The 21,696-nt window shown below is 40.2% G+C and overlaps 3 protein-coding genes across 3 annotated transcripts in view; all 3 read right to left on the reverse strand.

Moving 5' to 3' along the window:
• The window catches only part of LOC310939790 (uncharacterized protein), a gene marked incomplete at both ends in the record, with an annotated part of 4,133 nt that extends 1,636 nt beyond the window's left edge, over positions 1 to 2,497 (reverse strand). Inside the window, 6 exon segments of the mRNA XM_083904634.1 lie at positions 345 to 411; positions 414 to 493; positions 1,095 to 1,103; positions 1,106 to 1,196; positions 1,324 to 1,442; positions 2,437 to 2,497. Coding sequence (XP_083760760.1) covers positions 345 to 411; positions 414 to 493; positions 1,095 to 1,103; positions 1,106 to 1,196; positions 1,324 to 1,442; positions 2,437 to 2,497 — 427 coding nt within the window.
• A 2,594-nt stretch (positions 2,498 to 5,091) lies between these two features.
• Positions 5,092 to 10,248, reverse strand: phf19 (PHD finger protein 19; the record flags this gene model as incomplete). Its single annotated transcript, XM_083905237.1, has 13 exons — positions 5,092 to 5,437; positions 7,073 to 7,162; positions 7,245 to 7,330; positions 7,415 to 7,475; positions 7,554 to 7,700; positions 7,773 to 7,840; positions 8,124 to 8,313; positions 8,387 to 8,482; positions 8,602 to 8,750; positions 8,846 to 8,937; positions 9,451 to 9,564; positions 9,893 to 9,974; positions 10,063 to 10,248. 13 exons carry the CDS (start codon positions 10,246 to 10,248, stop codon positions 5,092 to 5,094), a joined length of 1,707 nt encoding a protein of 568 aa, XP_083761363.1.
• A 2,875-nt stretch (positions 10,249 to 13,123) lies between these two features.
• On the reverse strand, positions 13,124 to 17,986 carry LOC310940453 (fibrinogen C domain-containing protein 1-like; the record flags this gene model as incomplete). Its single annotated transcript, XM_083905430.1, has 8 exons — positions 13,124 to 13,386; positions 13,496 to 13,675; positions 13,964 to 14,060; positions 14,367 to 14,503; positions 15,080 to 15,212; positions 15,301 to 15,664; positions 15,757 to 15,872; positions 17,915 to 17,986. The coding sequence occupies 8 exons, from the start codon at positions 17,984 to 17,986 to the stop codon at positions 13,124 to 13,126; spliced, it is 1,362 nt and encodes a 453-aa protein (XP_083761556.1).
• Positions 17,987 to 21,696: the final 3,710 nt, after the last annotated feature.

Consider the following 21,696-nt stretch of genomic DNA (forward strand, 5'->3'; position numbering starts at 1 on the left):
TTACAGCACACTGAGTGATACTGTGAATAAATCTAAGCTTGTATGTACAATATCATTTTCTGATCAGGTTCACCATTTGTAGAGCTTTGTAGCATCTGATAACTGAGCACTTTAGTAAGAACACCTCCAGTTATGTGTCTGATAAATTTTACTAAAACATGTACACATCTGTAATACTGCTGTACTTTTATTTATAACACTTGCAGGACTGTCAGCGTCTGATATTTTTACTTTTTAAGAAGCAGAGCATCACTTCAAACATGTTTTGGCTGTGATGTCAGTCTTTCACCTGTAGGGGAAGCTAGTCAGCTAAGAATTGCTGACAGCAGCTCAGCTCCTGTTACCATGGAAACAATGGGCAGGAGTACAGCTGGGTAAAGGTGTGTGCATTAATTTGTGTGTGTGTGTGTTTTCACCGTCACTCTGGTGGTGGGTGTGTCCACAGCAGCGCTATTGGGCATGCTCTCTCTGCGCACCCCTCTCTCCGGAACATCTGGAACATACAAAAGTGCATCATGGGAGTGTTTGTAGTTTCATTTGTACTGGCACCCAGCAAGCAGTCGTGATGATAACTGGTGGTGACAGCTGTTGACATGGTATCGAGTTGGAAAATGAATGTACTGTATGGTGGACAGAGGGTGAGATTGGGATGTTTGAGGCATGTTTTTAGGCTTGGGGGCATTATGATGATGACGATGTATTACAAAAGAATTTTCTTGGAGAGTTATTAAAGTTACAGGTCAGTTCAGCAGGTGATTTAGTATGTCCAGAGGAGTGGCCAGTCACATTGCCATGGCAGCTGACATCAGGCATCAGGCATCAGATTATGAGGATTATTATTATGTCGCCAAGATTAACCAGACAAGATAAATCCTGCTAAAGTCAGCAGACACACAAGAACATTGACCCTTAAACAGCACATAATAATTTTATAATAATAATAATATTAATATTGTAGATATTGTAAAATATTTTTCTTACCGGTCAAGTCGTCAAACTCAGGATCAAGTTCCATATCCACCATCTGCGTGTTTGTATATGTGTGTGTGTGTGTCTCTGTCTTCTTCTACGGCTGTTTACGGCCTCTTCCTTACCTTTGTGGGTGGGCAAGCAAGTGATGAGGTCACGTGCAGTGTGTATCTTAGCAGCCAGACAGTACAAGTCTCCGCCCTCTCCGCCAGAAGAAGAGGATGGAGCTTAAGAATATGAGGAAGAACATAGGAGAATAATTTTGGACAATATGGATCAGGGATGTGGTGAAACAAACATAAACAGATGGAAACAGATGGGAGAATAAGTCGATTAAGTGTCTGTTTTATTTACCTCCAGGTTGTCGAGCATTAGCAACTGTGAATCTGACAGGATGCAAAACATTTTACTCCAGATGTCAGACTCCGCCTTGCGACCACATGACAACCAATTGATGGAGGCGCTCTTCATCTCTGTGACATAATCACAACAATCTGTCGTGTTACATTATATTACAATACATGTCCAACTAATATTGGGCTTTAGTTGCTGAATTTGTATGTCAGAACTGGGAATGACATCACACCTGAGTCAAATGCATCCCAGTTGCCACAGAACTTCATGAGTCGTTTACCAGTGGTTAATGCTAGCTTTATAGGTAGTTTCACGCATTAGAAAGCTAAGCTAGCATGTATAAATTGCTTATTCTGAGGCCATTGAAAGAAAATAATTGTATTTATTATACACTTTTGCGTAGCATACTCAGTATCTGCCAATAAATGCATTTTATCATTACAATATTGTAGACCAAAGCAGGCATACAAATTAGTTTGTACTAGGAGAGCATTTAGCTAAATGGCTAATACTGCTGCACACAGTAGTTAGTTCTGACTACATGTACCTCACATCACACAACATTAAAAAAACAACAACAAAAAACCCTAAACTCTTACCTTGAATCATATGGAAGTGCATCACAGAGAAAGGCCTGACCTACCACTGCCTCTTGTGCTTGGATGACCAGTGAGGGCGCACTAGCTAGCATTAACTTTAGCATGAGGAGACACTGGGGTTATGGGGTCGAGGTCAGCCTTATGTTCCCACATTTCTAAGATTTGTCTCATTTAAGATTTTTCTCAAAATGAAACATTATGGTCTCATATTTCTTAAAATTGAGTGTCAGCGCAGTCTTGTAGCGAAGTCCAGGAGTACATTTGTTTGTGTCTACTGTTCATTAAAGAATTAGGTGATGTACATGCTAAAGCTAGCATGTATAAATTGCTTATTCTGAGGCCACTGAAACAAAATAATTGTATTTATTATACACTTTTGAGTAGCATATTCAATATTTGCCAATAAAGCCTCCTAAAAATTAAATTATATCATTAAAATAGTGTAGACTGAAGCAGTTTGTACTAGGAGAGCATTTAACTAAATGGCTAATACATCCTCAGCTCATCTACTCACCAATCACATTCATCCAACCCAGGTGCTGACACCTGGACAGGTGTTTCACCAGCTCCTCCATGCCAACAGGATCCCCTGAAGAGAATGCAGACAAATGAAGACAATTCTGGGAAATGTACAGGCCATCATCATGTCCCTGTTTGTCTCCTGAGACACATCTGAGGTAAGTAGGCAGGTGAGACATGTTTCCACATTAAGTCACACACACAGACAAGAGGACTGAAAAAAACTAACATGTAGACTCAAGACAAAAGACATAGAGGTGAACACAATCTTAAATCGAGAAAGACATATAGAAACAGGTTAACTTACAGACAAGTGGATGAAGAAGCTGTAGTTTGCATGGAAACCTGAACCGTCTGATGATAAATGTGTGTTGTGTGTTCTTTAGCCTCTTTAATGCCTTAATTGTATTAACAGATTATCACTTGTTGCACTCTCACTGCTGCACGCACACTCGTGCGCGCACACAAACACAGGGAGATCAAAGGTCAGTGATTTTTTAATTTATTCCACAGAAAGCAAAGCAGCTGATTGGTCAGCTTGACAGAGCAAGGCAAAAATACAGTCACATGATCACAACAACCATCCAACAGACCAATGGTGGCATGGTTACCATGGCTGTGAGGAGGCACTACAGGTTTAAAGTGACAGAGTGACAATTTAGCGTCTCAGAGACTGTTAGCACAAACAAAATGTGTTAGCTTCAAGCTAGGCTTTGAGTTCAAAACAAACAGAAAACAACGTGGAACACTATATCATTTATTAAGGTTCATTTAACACATCTGAACAACAAACAGCTACTGATCAATGTCTGTGATTGGTTATCAGTTTGGTGTTTGCATAGATACTGAATATGATGATAGTGCAAGAAAACAGCTGACAGGTAATTATGATAGAATTTGCTTCTCAGCCTTGATCATGACAGATGACATTTACAAAGTCCATCATTTTACTGTGGTAAAAACTGTAACATCACAGGTGAAGGACTCTGGACTGACCACATCCATCGTCCGACATTATTTAAAAGCAACAGGTGATAGAAACCACAGGTGAGGAAGTGTGCTGTCTGACAGCCAGGGGGCGCTACAGGTAACTAACTACAGGAGCCTCTGTCTGTTAAACAAACAGAGGTGAAGAAGGAACATATTTGGTTTGACAGAGAAAATCTACACAACACTACTCTGTGTCAATATGATAATACACACTCGAATACTGAATACATACACTACAAAGTGTGTGTTTGTGTGTGTGTGCAGGGTCTTTGGCTGTAGATGAACATTTTGTTTTCATTTAATGTTTTCTTAACAGGATCCTGATCAGCTTTGATTCCCTATTACTCCATACACACCTGATAACACACTGGTTAATAAGGACACATACATACAGTGGAAAAGTGGTTTCAGACTTTCAGATCCACCTCTTTGTGGGAACATACATTTGATGTGGTGTAGCATCAAGGCAAGATCCCACCCTCTCAGCCGGGATTGGCTGCAGCTCCCTCCTCACCCTCAAGAGGATGAAGCGGTAGAAGATGAATGATTGAACTTAGAGTGATATCTCTCGTTAATCTGACTCAGAATAGCATCTTGTCCCTCAGAGATCAGGAAGTGTTCATGTTATTACATTACATGTCATTAAGCATACAGTTTTCTACGCATGTTCTTATTTATCATATTGATCATGTTTTTATCTGGTACATATTGCGCTGTTTCATGAAGGGTATTTTGTTCATTTTGCATATTTTTCATTTATTATTATAATTATATTACATATATAATTACCCTTTTTTTTGTAATATTTGGCACTTTCTTCTATATATCTTTATATGGCATGGATGTGACTACACAACTTCATCCGGGATTAATTAAGTATTCTGATTCTGAGGGTATGCGTATGGCCATGTCATATTGACACAAGCTGTCAAGAGCAAACTGTTTTGACCCTTTGCACATTCAGGATCTAACCCGGGATCTGTGATCAGTTGGCGAAGTTGGGGTCTAAGGATAGAGGGTGTCACTTGCTGGACAGACTCTAAAGCCCTTCAATGCTAATTGTTTGTGATGTTGGGCTATATAAATAAAATTGACTTGACACTGTCCAGGCATCTTGCAATATTGACTTTACAGTGTGTAAACTGTAATTATCAGGCAGTAAATAAGCAAATGACACCTATTTATGATTAGTGTATATGATCTTAAATACGTGGACAAGTTTGAGATGACTGTTGTTTCACAATTTAGCATGCATGGTGATGCTGTGGTGACTGGAGCTCTCCAGCTGTAAACTAGCAGTGCTTGTACAGTACATGTGTAAAAGCCATAGCATGCTACAGTTTAGGCAGACATGTCTGACAGATGTTTACGAGGAAATATAAGATTTGTGGGCACTAATGTGGTTCTGCGGTTAGCTAAAAATTTAAAAACAAATGTGTTGCCTTTTAAACATATATATATATATATATATATAAAAGATTTGTAAACTGAGCTACCTCAGAAACAGGTGGTTGGTCAGGTGGACTGTTGTCATAGATACAGTAAATACATTATGCATGGGTTAACAGAGGCTGTTCGAGGCTGATCAGGAGTGCACTGAGTGGAGAAAGAGGAACCAAAGCGAGGCAGGACTCCTAAAACCCTGTTCCCTGTCAATGTTCTAATATGGTGTTGTCCCCTCCCACTCCAGCAGGTACTGGACTGTACCCTGAGGAGTGATACGTCGAGCCAACACCTGGTACTTCTCTCCATTGGTGAGTCTGCCCACTACTCCAAAATAGGAAGAGATGGAGGAATGGAGGTTGGAGGAGTCTGAAGAGAGCTGGGAGGATTCGGAAAGAAAGTGGGAGGAGTCTGGTGACAGGTGAGCATGGTTTGTAGCTTCTGGATCCTCCAGAATTTCAGAAAGCTCCTCACCCTCGATATCCTCTTTGGCCTCGCTGCGATTAGCCCACTGGCTGTAGCTGTTGCTAGGTAACTTCCTCTTCCTGCTACCCACCCTTCTCCTAAGTACACAGAAGCAAGAAGTTAAAAGTCAGTGGTAAACTTTCTACCGGGATTATTATAAAACTCTAATGAGAGATGTTCTGATGATACTGGTCTGGTACAGATAAAAACGCTTGATTGGGCATCAGCGAGCACACAAATCTAAGCAGTGACTTTATACCATGTCTTTCAAGTAATGTGTATTTTATTTTCACTGCTAATACTGGGGCCACACGGTTGGTGTAGTGGTAAGCACTGTTGCCTAGTATGCAGCAGAAATATCTGGGTTGGCGACCCGGTCTGAACAAGGACCTCTCTGCATGGAGTTTGTATGTTCTCCACATGTGTGGTTGTCTCCAGGTTCTCCGGCTTCAACCCATGGTCCAAAAACATGTGACCTGTCGAGGGTGTACCCCGCCTTTCGCCCTATGTTAGCTGGGATCAGTACTAGCAGCCCAACAACCCTCATGTGGAGGATAAAATGGTAGAGGATGAATGAATGAGCACTAATACTACACTAGAAACTAGAAATCACCTCATCTTCACTGCTCCAAAATAGCGAGAACACCTTTTTTATAACAGAGTTACTACCAGTAATTTCTGGTAGTATAGTTTTTGGCTCCATCCCAATACCTCCCCCTTAAGACTTCCCCATGGTTTTGAGTGCCCTCAACTGTAAATTCCCCTCGTTGAGGGAAGTGGTATTGGGACCCCACTACATGCAAATTAGCGTAGTGAACGTGCTAACCTACGTCACATATTGACAATTCTACCGGTGGAGTGTGCTACTATTTTCATTCAGGAAAAATGCCGGTGGATCCATCTGTTTGTTTTTCCCCCATCCTCGTAAACGCTATATCACAAACGTGATTGAAATCTCTGACAAGTCCAGGGTATTCGTGTTTAAGTGAACGCTGGTACACATATCCAAAACACTGACAAAACTACCCAGATGTAGCAGAGCTAGCTGGCGGCTGTTTGCCAGGTGCTTCGAGAACGTTTGCCCGTCATGCAGCTCTGCATGCTCTCTCGGGGCGCTCGGCGGGTAGCCGGTCGCTAGCTAGTCAGCTAGCTGCTTTCTTAAATCGTCACTTATTTTCTGACATTAGTGTTCAAAGCTCAACGGTCCTCTGGATATATATCAAACCGACATACTCCAACACAATTCGACATTGTAATGTGCTTATTTGCGAAAATATATTACAACAGAAATGTTCCTCTGCAGATGTGGCCACCATCTTTGTTATCAGCTGGCTCGCTGAATTCGCAAAGCATCATGGGTAATTTTATCTTCCACTTCTTTGTAAGCCAGCATCAGAGCTCACTACATTTTGAGGGTTGATTATAAGGGTAATATCGCATTTCTCCTTGCTCGTCCCTACACGTGAATGCGCAAAATGTAGGGTTAGGGGAAAAATATAGGGTTAGGGGAGGTATTGGGACAGGGCCAAAGTCATATCTAACTAAAATGTCAACCTTTTCAGCCTTATGTTGTCCAAGTTCAAGTAAAAAAGAATGATGTATGATACCATATTATGGTATTATATTAAGACTTAATTTATAATATAAATTAAGTATATGCAGTGCAGATTTAAGGAAGCAATTATGAGGATAATGATGAAGAGGGAGGACAGGGCAATTTAATGGTAAGTTACCTGAAGTGGTAGGAAGCACTGGTTGTAGCAGAACCTGAAGTGGAGGCATCGGTGGAGTCCTGATCAATACTGACTGTTGTACTGGAAGAACTGAGTAAGAAAATCACATTGTGACATGCTGATATTCAGATCATTGAGTACTGATGGATTGTGATATATTGCTTGGCCTTACCTCTTGAGGCTCTGTAATTCATCCAGGGTGAAATCAAAGATGTTGGCCATATGGTGGTTGGACGTCCAGCTACATGACAACTCGTTCTAAAAAACATTATACATGAATAAATGTTTAGTCTCTCCTTAAACACAACACGTTAAACAGAAAACAGAGAAGAGGAGATATACGTTAGGGATGGCGTCTTCCAGAAGCCACTTGGACTTCCTCTTCTTTCTCTCAACTGAAGTACTGAACAGACAAACACATCATGAGTCATGTAATCAAGTTAGTCAAACATCTGACCTGAGTCAGTCAAAAGGAAACTACCTGTTTCGGATAACACCTTTCTTACGCCCCCACCCCCCATCGCTTGGAGCACGCTCAGGAAAGAGCTTGGACGGGGGGTTGGGAGGAACCCTGGTCCTCAGTCGAAAAATGCACTTCCTCTTCTTTATCTCTTTCCCGCACAGAAACCTGCACACAGGTGAACGGTGAGTAGAAGTGCTGATAAACCAGGTGAATGTACTGCAGCTGTGTGGCTCTTACTTGCTCTTGTATTTATTCAGAGCATCCAGAAGATGCTGCCCCCTCTCTGCTGGAGGAGTGTTAGACAGCTGCACAACAAACAAACAAACAAGGTTCTGTTGAGTACAGCAAGGTTTACTTTGGTACAGCCTGGACCTGGTCTAGTTTATTAGTCTGGTCTATGACGTGTTTAGTGCAATCTGCATCAGGTTTAATTATTCAGTTTAGGTTTAGTTTAATGCCGTTCGATTGAAAACTAGTTTAGTACTGTGAGTCCAGGTTATATCTATTTTAGCACCTGCCATATTTAACAGAGTCTGGTGTAGACCCAGATGTAAAACATTGTGTCCTAATTGCAGCACAGTTTATTACCTTTCCGAGCTGTAAACATTCCCAGTTTGCAGAGACGAAAGCAAGGATCTCATCGAGCTCAAAGTACTTCTTCTTGCTGCTGACTGACAGGTTGTAGAGAACCAAGTGAACCAGATCGACCCACCGCAGAGACAGCCGACGAACGTACTCTGATCCTTTGTTACACACCGAACACAGGAAGAGGTAGAACCTGAGAAGGAACAGAAATATAAGCAACTTTTTTCAGGAAAACATTTGAACAGATAGGATTCCCGCTAGCTCACCTGTCTCCAAACATCATGGACTCCTGCAGACACTGGGCGCAGGCTTCATGAAACCACTGCTGACACCTGAAGCACTGCAGCATCTTCAGGTACCACCTACAAACACAGCACATGAAATCACAGTGTGACGGAGGATGCACTCAAGATGAAGTTTTTTTTCCATTACTAATGAAAGCTTCTGATTTTGCACCTTGATTCTGAATGACCAAACTTACTCTCCGGGGCCTCCACAGTAACAATAACACTGCTGTTGATTGGTTCGGTGTTGAGAGTCCCAGTCCAGGGAATCCAAGTCGTATAGCAGCACCTGCTTCATGGTTGACAGTGCTTTGGCTATAGGACCTTTCTTAAGAGCGCCTCCTTTCTGTGGGAAGACAGAGGCACATTTGCATTTACCCAAATCAAGGCTCGTATGTTGGATTGTATCATATGTATTACAGCATGTCAGTGTATTTATACCCTGACAGCCAGAGCAAAGACACATCGTCTACAGAACCAAGGACTGAGACTGCTGCCTTCTACAGGAGGAACATGGCACTGCTGGTGGAAACCTGAAAGACAGACAGATAATGTAATTAATATCAGATATCACTTACTGGGATTTATTTGATAGGGTTCATTCCAACATCTTTCTCAAGTATTTAAAATATGGTCATACATTTCTAGAGTGAAGTGAACTCAACGTGAAATGTAGCAAATATAAGACAGTGTACACTAAAGCTGGCATGGATTTTATTAGTTGAGCCTTTTGTTAAGTGTCTATTTATGTGCCTGTTGTGTTTTAGGTGCAGGAGGTGACAAAAAACCCACTTCAAAAAACCTGAACTATCACTTAAATGACAAAAAAAGTGACACTGATTATGGAAAATTAAATGATAATTAATCGGAAACAGATTACAAATTACAATACTATTAATAGTGTTTTCAGGTTTAAACATAAAATCTCTCTTGTGAACCACAGATGAAATTATGGACAGACTTAGACACGATAAGCACTTATATGCATTCAAATAAAAACTGTTTTTTCTTTCACTCCTGCTTTGTTTCCCTGCTCATTTCCTCACCAATGCCACACTTTCCACAGATGAGGATCTGGTTGTTTTGGTTTGACTGGCTGTCAGAGTTCGGCTCCACCCCCCGACATACAGAGCAGCGAGGCTCCTCCCCTGGCACACCAGCTGCAATGTGATTGAAGAGAATGACACAAAGATGACACGTGTAACAAAGTTATTCTTTCATCTCACTCTGAAACATTTTCTCATGATAACATCACACACACGACAAAATATCAGTGTTATCATTCGGGGATCATGTGACTAAAAGTGAGATCACATGCCATTTGTGTGTATGCATGTACAGTATGTGTATGTATTTACACACACACATAAACCACGGTAACACTAGTGTGATTCATAGCTTTACAAGTGATCATCTACCTGATTATGAGACATGGTCAAGATGTTTTTAATGAAAGCTCTGAATGTAACCAGATAATCTCACTCTCACCATGTTGGATGTCCTTCCAGAGGACCCAGAACTTGGAGTTATCCTCAAATGTGACAAAGCAGCTCTGCCGGGGGGGACTCACCTGTTCAAATATAATGCAGAGATTTATAACAACCAATCACAACACAGAGATTTGAGTTTTATAGTGTGTGTGTGGGTGTGTGTGTTACCCTCTGTATCTTGCCCAGGTAGTAAAGCCCATCTGACCAATGACAGAGGACAAACTGTCCGACACTCAGACTACAATCCTCCTCCCGTTCCACGTCCTCCAGGCCCTGGCCCCCCCTGAGACATGAGACGTTCTGGGACACCTGAGGCTCCAGACCACAGAAGGCTTCAACCACGTCCTCAAACATCCTGCAGAGAGACAAAAAGACGGAGAGTCAGTCCATTTTCACACAAGCAGTCCTGGTCTTCTCTGTGGACGTCTGTGTGCAGCCCAAACATATGTGACCATGTCTCTTTACACAGAGATACAAGTTTTCAGGCAGCTCACTAGTTAGTACGACACACAGGTAGTAAGTGCAGTTACAGTGATAGTAAGACTTTTTTGTCCCTCTGATACAGAGACAGACAGGTAGTCAGAGAGACAGACAGGTAGTCAGTTGGCGGTGAGTCATCTCTGAACTGTCAGGGGGATTTTGACAGATGGAGCATGCTCAGTGTGTCCTCCACTAACTACCAGCAGATCACATGAACCAGGTTTATCTAACTAATACATTACAGTTAGTTCACTGAACCCACACGCACACCGTTAGTCCGTTAACAGTCCGTCAATTGAACGGTAATAACGGCATTCACTGTGCAGTAAACGGTGAATAAACCGTTATCACCGCGCACTTCACCGGACACAGCAGCAGCAGCATCAGGTCTACAGACCGTGTCAGTAATCTGACCCGGGTTAAATTCACCGTGTAAACCGACACAGAGTGAGAACCGTCTTACCTCCTCTGGTCCGGTCCTCTAAACCACAGACAGGCTGTTGTTCGGCTCTCTGTGTCCGTGTGTGTCCGTGATGCCTGTGTCTCTGTTCTGCTGGCGCTGAACTTCAAACTTCCACCGTCGCCATTTTTCACTTTTCCCGCGAATCACAGAGGGAGTGTTTTTTTTTTTTTTTTTTATCATTTACATAAGCATCGTCATCATCATCGTCCTGACGTCACCGCGGGGAGTTCTGCCCCATTCACCAGTCCATTCTTTTCTTTCTTCTCAGATTGTGTCTGACATGCATCACCATCATCAGTTATATAATAATAATTATATAATAATAAACTGCATAAAGATGTTGTGTATTTTTAATCATATATTAGTAAGTCATAATTATGATAAAGTCATTATTTTGTAAAAGGATCTTATTATTAATGACGTAGCATCTCATAATTATGGGATATTATCTCATAATAATGACTTAAAACCTCATAATTATGATGTGGCTATGCATTCTATTCTCTCCTTTTCCCGAAAACGGGCTTCCATAAATCTGTGATCATCTATTTTTGTTTCTTAAAGGTGTATTATGTAATAAATCTAAAGCAACTGGCCATAAAATCCTCCTTATATGTCACAGAGACTCAGGAATAATGTTCATATAACAAACTGAACTCACCAACAACAACAGTACAGCCAAAATATTTGCATTAAAAAAAATATTTTGCAGACTGCAAATCATGTTTATGTTTTGAAATCATGTTTTGGCCAGTCATTGCAGTCAGTAGAGTCTCAGCTGCCGAGCAACCACGGGTTGACAGTTACGTCAGAAAACGAAACCTAAAAGACCTCAGTATTTTGAATTTGAATGTAATAACCGTTTTTGGCCACATTCTTACATATGGCAGCTTTAAATATTCAAATTGATTAGATTGAGACAAATGATAAGATTGTTACTTGAATTAGAAGTCATATAAGAAACTGTTAAAATGATTGATCAGAAGATACAACCAGCAAAGTGAATCATGGGTCTGATTCATTACAACATGTTTTAATAAACACACGCAGAGATTGCTTTAAAATGGGTCTGTGGCCAAGGGTCAGAGGTCAGAGTTTAACCCATTCATTCCCAGGCCAAAAACCTAATCTACATATACACCTAAAATACATAATAGATGAAGTTACAGAAAAACTCCCCTCTGTGGCAACAATTCTTTTATTTGCCCCATGTTGTGACTGCACAAAGTATAATCATCCACATCTATTGATCAACTGTTGGCTGATATCTGTGCACTGTGATTTGAAATGTCAACAATCATTTTATGGCTCAAACATGAAGTCATCATCATCATCATCATCATTGCTAACATTGAACACTACATACCTAAATTAAGCCTTTTTCCCACTTGTCCAAACCTACTTAAAGCTACTTACATCTGGCTTTTGTCTATATTTTTGCAGTCTATTTTGAGGATTCTGCACCTTTACCAGTGTGACATTGTTTTACACACGGTTCAGGCTGTGATCTAAACTCATTCAGTTTGAAAAAAGGGACTAAAGTGAAACATTTTCAGTTTCCTCGGAAATTAAGTGTGTCATCAAACATGACTCACTGGAGAAAAATACAGAGAAACAAATCCCCCTACTGGCAGTGTGAAAGACCTGAGAAAAAAGAAAAGCCATTCCATGTCACCACAGATGTTAATGTGACGCAAAGACACTGTTCAGACCTGGTTTTGTGATCTGGATTTGAGTGATCTGATCATCTTCTGAACACCCACTCCTTCCTGAGTGTGCCCTCAGATCATCACATAAACCAAATTTGGAAGTGATTTAAGGATGTGGTCACATTCCTAACCCTAACGCTAACCCTAACCCGTACCACAATATCTCCTCAGGATGGATGTTAATACCAGATCTGAACATGGAAAAAGGACCAGATCTGTTTTTCTAGACCAGGGGTCTGCAACCTTCAGCCCCTCTGCAGTGGCAACCTGTAGTTTTGAAATATTTTTATTTATTTTAATATTATAATTTAAATAATATAATAAAATGTACATTTCTATATTTATATATAAAACATTATACATGATGTTATCCTCATTTTATGGGTCAAACAGATTTTGCAGCTCCAGAGTAATTATATTTAGGTGGAGAGGGGTCAAAAATGGCTCTTTTTATAGAGGTTGCAGACCCCTGCTTGAACTAATGTGTCAAAGGTCAGGCTTAGGGTCAGAGTGAAATTTATGTCAAAGACTTATCAATCGGACTTAATAGTAAAGGACTCAGGTTCAGGAACAGAATTCAGGATTCCGGTTTGGCACTTGGTCGTATCTTCATCTCGGTGAACCTGAGCGAGTACTGCCAGCCAGTCCAGCTTGACCACTCCACTCCGTCAGCATAGGATGAATGACCTCCATTTAGGTACTGCCCATTCAGGTTGGAGGTGTGGCAGTTACGGTACCACCAAGCCCCCTGGTAGTATGTCGCACAGTTGTTCTCTGACTGGTCCTGATCCCTGTCTTTGGTTGTGAACTGCATGCCAGAGTGCTTCAGGAGGGAATCGCCTACAGAAAACAGGAAACACCTACTGTTAACACTGTCCAGTGCAGCAGTGGCACAGCCCCTTAAGGGACGAAGAAGCTGAACGGACAGCCGTTGTGCTAATGTTCATACCTGCAGTCCCAGAATACTGGTCCACACTCAAAGGGTAACCATCCTCCTCTGGATTTACAGAGTCTCGTCCAACGGAGAAATCGGCGTACTGAGCAAATGCTGTGGCATTATCGAAGTCCGCCATGTCAATACGTAACTCATAACCACCAGACTGAGTGAAAGAGTATATCCTCTGGAGACCTGAAAAGACAGACAGGAAAAGACAGTATCAGGTCCTGATGATTTAATTTTCTTTACACAAGACATTAATATGTACAATGGTTTCACATGTACAATCGCCACACAATAATGTTTACTGCATGGTAGTAAAGAGATAATGGAAAGTAGATAACATTACATTTTATTTTTGGAACCCGAAACTAAACCCAAGAGAGTTCTCAACTGTCCGACCCAAACCCAACAGGCATTCTGTAATTTTTTGTCCACATTGGAGTGTGTTTTTAGGTGTTTGTGTGGTGTCGCACACACCAAGCCAGTGTTCTCCTGTAGTTTTTCCAAAACCGTCTCGGTATGCATCCCAGCCTCTGAAGAAATTCACAGAACCATCTTCCCTCCTCTGGATCACCTGCGCACACACACACACACACACACACACACACACACACACACACACACACACACACACACACACACACACACACACACACACACACACACACACACACACACACACACACACACACACAGTGTGTATTCTTGTATTTGTTACTTATTAAGACCGTCATAACCTCATTTTTGAGGAACTGATTGGGTTAAGGGCTGACAAGTGAATTGTGGTGAGGTTAAGTTTAGGATTAGGCTGTACATGTTATGGTCAAGGTTAGGAATAAAGCCTTGGGCAGGGTTAGGGTTAGTGTGTGTGTGAAAGTACCGTCCATCCTCCTCCATCAGTGGTCATATCACAGTACACCATGAAGCCAGCAGCGGCGTGAGTTGGAAACACAGAATAGACTCCGTCCTGAGTGACGCCAGATGCCATGACTTCACTGCAGTCTCTGGGTCTGACAGCTGAGTCAGAGAAAAAAAATTACCTATTAGTATAAAACTGACCCATCTTGTGTTGTTGTTGTTGTTGTTGACGACTGTATTATTGGTTTCTGTGTTGCTAATACAGTACTATAGTGAATTTTCTTATGTTGTTGATTTTGTGTTTTAGGACACAAAATCAAGACCCTTTCTCTAAAAAAGGGTCCTATGTTCCCCGCTGTACACCCAAAAGGACCAGGGGAACATAGGACCCTACCCCTTACCCTAACCCTAACCCTAACCCTAACCCTAACCCTAACCCTTTACCCTGGAGCTCCACACCCAGGCTTCCACAAAGTGGGGAACATAGGACCCTTTTTTTTTTAAAGTTCCGGTGTTCCCTGATCGGGGAACATAGGTCCCGGGGAACACAGGTACGACCCCACATGGGGCCCTGCAATGGACTAGTGATCTGTCCAGGGTGTACGCCGCCTATCGCCCTATGTCAGCTGAGATTGGTACAGCACCCCTAGAACTTCCAGTGGAGGATAAAGCCGTAGAAAATGGATGGATGGATGGATTTTGTGTTGTTTTCATGTATCACTGTGTTACATTTACCTCTGTGGTTGCTGTGTTTCTGCAGCTCTCCTTTTAGCATCCTGAGACTCTCCGTCTCCCTCTGCAGGCTTAACAGAGAATCACTGAAACCTGCAGCCAGCTTCAGCACACCTGAGTGATTGTCATTCAGCACCTGTACAAGTGACATTTCATTTTCAGCTCAGCCTGTCATTATTTCAGTCTACGATTTTGTTTATGTGTATTCTAATCCCTGAACTCACCTGTAAGATGTGATTCTGCTCACTCTGCATGCTGTCCAGTCTTTGCTTTACAACACCTTGGTTTCTTTTCAGTGAATCATATTCCACCCTCAGGTTATGGCCATGGCCTGATATCACCTTCAGCTCCTCAGCCAGCTTATGGACCGATCCCCTCTCCTGCCAGTCCTCTGCATTGTGACTGGTCAGTGATTGCAGCAGAGAGCTCTGCAGGGCCTCCCACCGCAGAAGGTTATCACTGTAGTCTGGACAGTTGGAATCCAAGAAAATGTTGATTGGTTCTCCAGCTGTGACTCGTGATATTGTTACCAGGGCGCCAGAATCTTTGGGATTGGTCATAATCGCAGGTGAGGAAAAGACTTCAGCCCTGGTATCAACATAGAACCACACAGTTCTGTTAATACTGGCAGAAAGGTACAGGTGAGACAGACAGATGTAGATAGGCAGACAGGTGTTTACCTGCTGATGAAGGGCAGAGGATACTTGTTTAGGTAAAGGATGGTGACTGTTGCTGTGACGATGGCTGCTGTGATGACCAACACCGTAACGAACCATGAGAGGAAGCTGCAGCATCTCTGCAGGTTCAAATGGAAGTGAACGTAGTGTTATCATAAAAATTTAGAAATCCTGGACACAAAGCATGAGTCCACTGGTTTGAGTCCTCATCCTCCATTGCACAGATTGAAAGAAAGGCATGCGATCATATCTGTTCTGTCCACTTAGAAGGCATATGAAAATACACATATCTGATTTACATCTGATTTATTTCAACATGCAAATGAGGCCTGAAACCAATCTGATGATGTCTTAAAGGTGCATTATGTAATAAATCTAAATCAACTGGGCATAAAAGTCTCCTAATATGTCACAGAGACCCAAGAATAATGTTCATATAACAAACTGAACTCACCAACAACAACAGTACAGCCAAAATATTTGCATTAAAAAATATATTTTGTAGACTGCAAATCATGTTTATGTTTTGAAATCATGTTTTGACATGTGGCGCCACCTACCGCCGTCTACCAATCATTGCAGCCAGTAGAGTCTCAGCTGCTGAGCAACCACGGGTTGCCAGTTACGTCAGAAAATGAAACCTAAAAGACCTCTGTATTTTGAATTTGAAATTAGTAACCATTATTGGCCACATTCTTACATATGGCACCTTTAATTCCTGTGCCTTTTTCCTGCTTATACCTTCATGGATAATATCTGATTTGAGTCATTGGGTCACTTGCACCATGTATAAATGCAGCCATTCTCGTGCTCAGAGAAAATATGGCTACCAGTTGGGACACAGGGAAAACAATCGTTTCCTGCTTTATTTCACTGTAAGGCAGACATTTATGACTAGAATCTGAAGTTTTTTTTTCCTTTGTAACTGTCTTGTTACTGTCTCCATCAGGATGTTATTTTATGATTTAGTGATTTAGTTGCCAACATTGCCTCAACAGACTAACAGCTCCCATGTCCCTGCGAGCTAAAAATGCTGATTTGAGTTTCCAATCAGGAAAAGGCCTTCTAAGGACGGGATTAAGCGGCAAACATATGTAGGCTTAAGCAAGTGAAGATTTCATTGGGTAAGCCTTTTGTGACCCTGCTGGCAACACAAGGGGCACAATGTGGCCACACTCTCAGTGTTAGCATCAGCATGTGTCAGTACCTCCTCCAGTCAACCACACTTCAAACAGAACAAACCCAAGGCAACTGCTGATCACAGATCTCATGTCTACACATTACCAAGTGTGTGTGAGTCTTTTCTTGTGCCTTCGATTCAGGAGGAATCATTTTATCTGTAGAAACATGGACCAGCTCTTAATCCTCAGTGAGCCAGTAAGCCACCATATGTGTTGATTTGGAGAAGGTTCAAAAGTGTGTTCCCTGGAGGGATTAATGAAAATCAGTCTATTGAAATGAGTTTATGATGAAAATCGATTTCTTAAAAATATAATTATTTTATTGATATAGCACTAAGTTTGGACAAGACTCATTGGTAGCACATGCTTCCACAGTGTTAATATCTAGATGTCAGAGAAGGCAACAGCTGCTGCAGACACATTGATCTGACACTTTAACTCCAGATTAACAGGAATTAACTCGGTGTTGTTCTGTTCCTGTGGCGTACAGCCATCCTAAACACCTCATCATGGATTGTGGTTGCTCATTACCTTGTAATATTTAAGAAGAACCCATGATATCCAGCTGCTCACCAGATGTTAATAACATCCAAGTCATTGCACTGAGGAGGTAAAAGTTCACAATCTCAAGGTCTTGACCTTCAAGATATTGAGGTATAAGGTGTTTTATAGTGTTTTTTTGTGTATTTACTGCAATAACGTGATATAGAAAAAAACACTTAATTTTACTGGAACATGTTCAGGTATGTTATTTGGTGTTTTACACAGATTGTAATCTCAGAATTAGGTTGCAGGGCTATCTTACTGGAGGAGACATTATATACTTTTCAAGCATGGATAAAAGTATGTAATTGTTGCAAATTGGTAAAAGGTAAACTGTAACTGTATTATATTCCCACAGCCAATGGAAATCATTTCAGTTAATCTGATCACAATTCAGCTCAGAAATCATGAAGGTGGTCTGACGTGTCAGAAGTTACCTTGTATTTGTTTGATCGTTTGCTGTCGATATCTGAGCTGCTGTTGTTCATGATGGTCCAACTGTCGTTCATCGTCCTCCTGAAACACAAAGGAAGGTTATTATGAACCTTTAGAACTCTCTTCTAAATCATTATAAAAGACGGAAACTTGAATATCAACAAAACACGATGAAAGTTCTCCACAAACACTCTCCACCAGCCCAGGGAAAATGGTGGGCATGGGAGGTTTTGAAGTTGGGCCTCAGACAGAGTTGAAAGTTAATCTTTCTAAAGTCAATTTTTATGAATTTCATTAAAACAGTAAACATATATTTTTTAAAATTTCGATTAAATTTTTAAACACCTGAAACCTTTGGGAACTAATTTTGGAGAAGCATGAGTCTCTTGAACCTAACCCTAACCCTAACCCTTAAACTTGAAAATTCTTCCTCACAAAAATCTTGACACGTAATGTAAAATGTGGTATTCAATTAAATTTATTTATTTTAATTTATTAAACCTACCTATATAATCTTTTTTGAAAGCATCCATATATACTGTACATTTAAAACATGTCTGTGAAGGATATATCTAAAACCTGTTTGACCTCTGACACTTTACATATAATCATCTGTAACACTATTCTATAAATGATTGCTTTACTTACTCTAAATGACTTCAATGAACAAATTCATTTAATTTAAGGTTTAATACTGCACGTTATTTTGTAGGTGTCCATTTGTGTAGCTGCACACAAATACACATTGACTCTGGACAATGATTTTAGTTAGTTTAGGGTCATAAAAAAGGGCTAAATTAAAATGATAATTACGCTCCATTTAAACACAAATAGGAGATTTAATTGCAGTTTAAACTGTTTGTTTGGATACTGTCACTTACTGATCACTAATAATAACAAGTCATTTCAGTCAAATTACCTGGTTGTCGTCAGAGTCCAGATGAACACAATTCACTGTTGAACGTACAGAAATGTATACATTTATTTTCAATTCACAGCTTCATGATGAGTCCAGATCCACAGCTCGAAACACCACTCCCACTGAGAATCAGAGAGAGAGAGAGAGAGAGATTGAGGCAGGGTGTTAATCTGATCAGATTGAGTTCACAGTCTGTCACCACAGTAACACATCACTATATTAACACCGTACTAACACGTTCATCAGCAAACAACACACACAAATGTTCAGCAAGAACATATAACAAGCTGCTCAAGTCATATATGAATAACGAGTTCATTAACATATTATAGCAACATGTTTTTTTAACATGATAATAAAAAGATAATAATAAAAACGAAGAACATTGTAATAAGTAAAACCCATACTCCCCCCCCCCCATTTATTTCACTCATGTGGTCCCCCACTTAAAATTGAGCTATAATGAGTTATTTATTTCTGTTTCTCTTTGATATTTATACATAATTTGACATCATAAATGTGCTTATTTTGAAATATTGTCACAAATGTTGTTATTTTTTATATTATAATGTTGTATTGTGATATAATCTTAGCTCACATTGTTCATCCTGAACTGAGCAGTTGTTTTTTCCCCCCAGAAAGTTGGACTTTTTTCTTTCCACATTTTGGCTCTCCTGACCAGATTAGATTAGATTAGGCCAAAAACGGTTACTACACTCAAATTCAAAATACCGAGGTCTTTTAGGTTTCGTTTTGTCCGCCATTGTAGCTCAGACGTAACTGGCAACCAGTGGTTGCCCTGCAGCTGAGACTCTACCGACTGCAATGATTGGTAGACGGCGGTAGGTGGCGCCACATGCCAAAACATGATTTCAAAACATAAACATGATTTGCAGTCTGCAAAATATTTTTTTTAATGTAAATATTTTGGCTGTTCTGTTGTTGTTGGTGAGTTCAGTATGTTTTATAAACATTATTCCTGAGTCTCTGTGACATATTAGGACGATTTTATGTTTAAATTTATTAAAGGTGAAGTAAGTAGTTTATAGTGTCATCTAGAGGAGAGGCTGAAATGTACAAAATCTGCTTTGTTTTATATGAATACTCAGCATATCCCACAATCTGTGGACAAATGTCCACGTTAAATTAAAGAAGACAATATATGCTCCCATAAGAAAACACATTATTCCATTTTATTGCTGAAGTTATTCCACAAATTGAGTCCTTTAGTTGTGAGACAATGATAATTTGTGTTTGTAGTACAATATATGAACACATTAACGACACGGTAAGGAGCAGAAAGCATACTAACAAATTCATGTTCATCATCAATATGCTAACAAATTTTAGCGTGTTGTTAATATGTTATGCTAACATATAATGTAGTATATAGGGCTGTCAACGCGTTAACGCAGGATGATTAATTTGTGGAATTAACGCGTTCATTTTTTTAAACGCACTTTTTCACTTTCATTGCGCTAAGGGTTGACGTGCAGTTTATGAACAGGCAAGGCCCCGAGCCGATAGGGGGCACCCGTCACTCGGAGCCTGAGGGCTGTTGCCTAAATGTATCAGTGAGCAGCCACATCCCCGTCCCCCTTAAACAACAATGGTTGATTTGCAATCACATCTCAGTAGGAAACCTCCCTAAAGGGGCCCCACGTCACCTCACGTTAACCTGTGTGAAGTTATCGTTCTGCAAGTTTGAAAATGAAGTTGAAGGAAAACGAAGAGGAGTTATCAATCAGGTAGTTAGAAGAGGAAGAAAAAAAAGAGGATGAAGAAAGAAAAAGTAAGACACACAGTTGTAAGTGGCGCTACTGGCGCAGATAATGATATAATCATAACATTAACAGTAAATGACTGCTGTTACTGAACATTTACTTTGTCTAGCTCACAGGGACACAGACTTGAACAGCAGCTAACATTAGCGTCAGAATGCTAGCTAACGCTAACTAGTAGAAGCAGTGCTTCAAAGGTGCTGATGAGGAATTTCCTGGTGTGGGTTTGGTAAGAAAACTATTTAACTTCTATACTTTATATTTTGTTTATAATGTGAGTTTTTTTTAAAGTGCAATGTAAAAGTAAAAAAAAAAAGAGTTATTTACTGTGTTTTATTTTTTCTATATATTTATATTGTCTGATAATGTGGGTTCTTTACAATATAATGTTTATTTTTTACTAAGTTTGTATAGTTTAAGTTATTTTACAGTATTTTATTGTTCTTTACATGTATATTTTAACATACTTTATTTATCTCTCCGCTCCTACAACAATATAAAGAGGAAATTTTTCTGGCATATTTATGAATGGTAATTAATCGTGATTAATCCACAGCTACCCTGCGATTAATCGGATTGAAAATTGTAATCTTTTGACAGCCATAATATATACTACATAATATGTTATGCTAATAACATGTTCCTCAATACATCAACAGATGTTTTTGTTGTCATCAAGTTTATCTGCACATTAACAACATGATAAAAACCCAGTTACAGTTATGTGACTGGATGTTTGACCAAATGTTCCAGGAAGTTTTTTCAAAGAAGTAAAAGGTTCCTGCAGATAATTGTTTGCTCATGTTTTCATCGGGGTTTTGGGGGAATTCAGCAACTCATCAACCAACAGCAGGAAAAGAGGCATCTGCTTAAATAGATTAAAAGATGGAATAAAAGAAATGTACTGACAGAATCAAGGAATTCAAACCAATTGTTCACTATAGTGAATGAAAGGTCAGAGAGACTAAGCTGAAGTAAAAAACGAGACGGAATGAAAATTGCTGAGTCACTATGAAGAGATGTAAACTCAAACTGTTGCTTTTTTTTTTAAACGATCGCTATAAATTGTAATGTAATGATAAAA

The sequence above is a fragment of the Microchirus variegatus genome (genome assembly GCF_963457635.1).
Source record: "Microchirus variegatus genome assembly, chromosome: 18".
NCBI lineage: Eukaryota > Metazoa > Chordata > Actinopteri > Pleuronectiformes > Soleidae > Microchirus > Microchirus variegatus.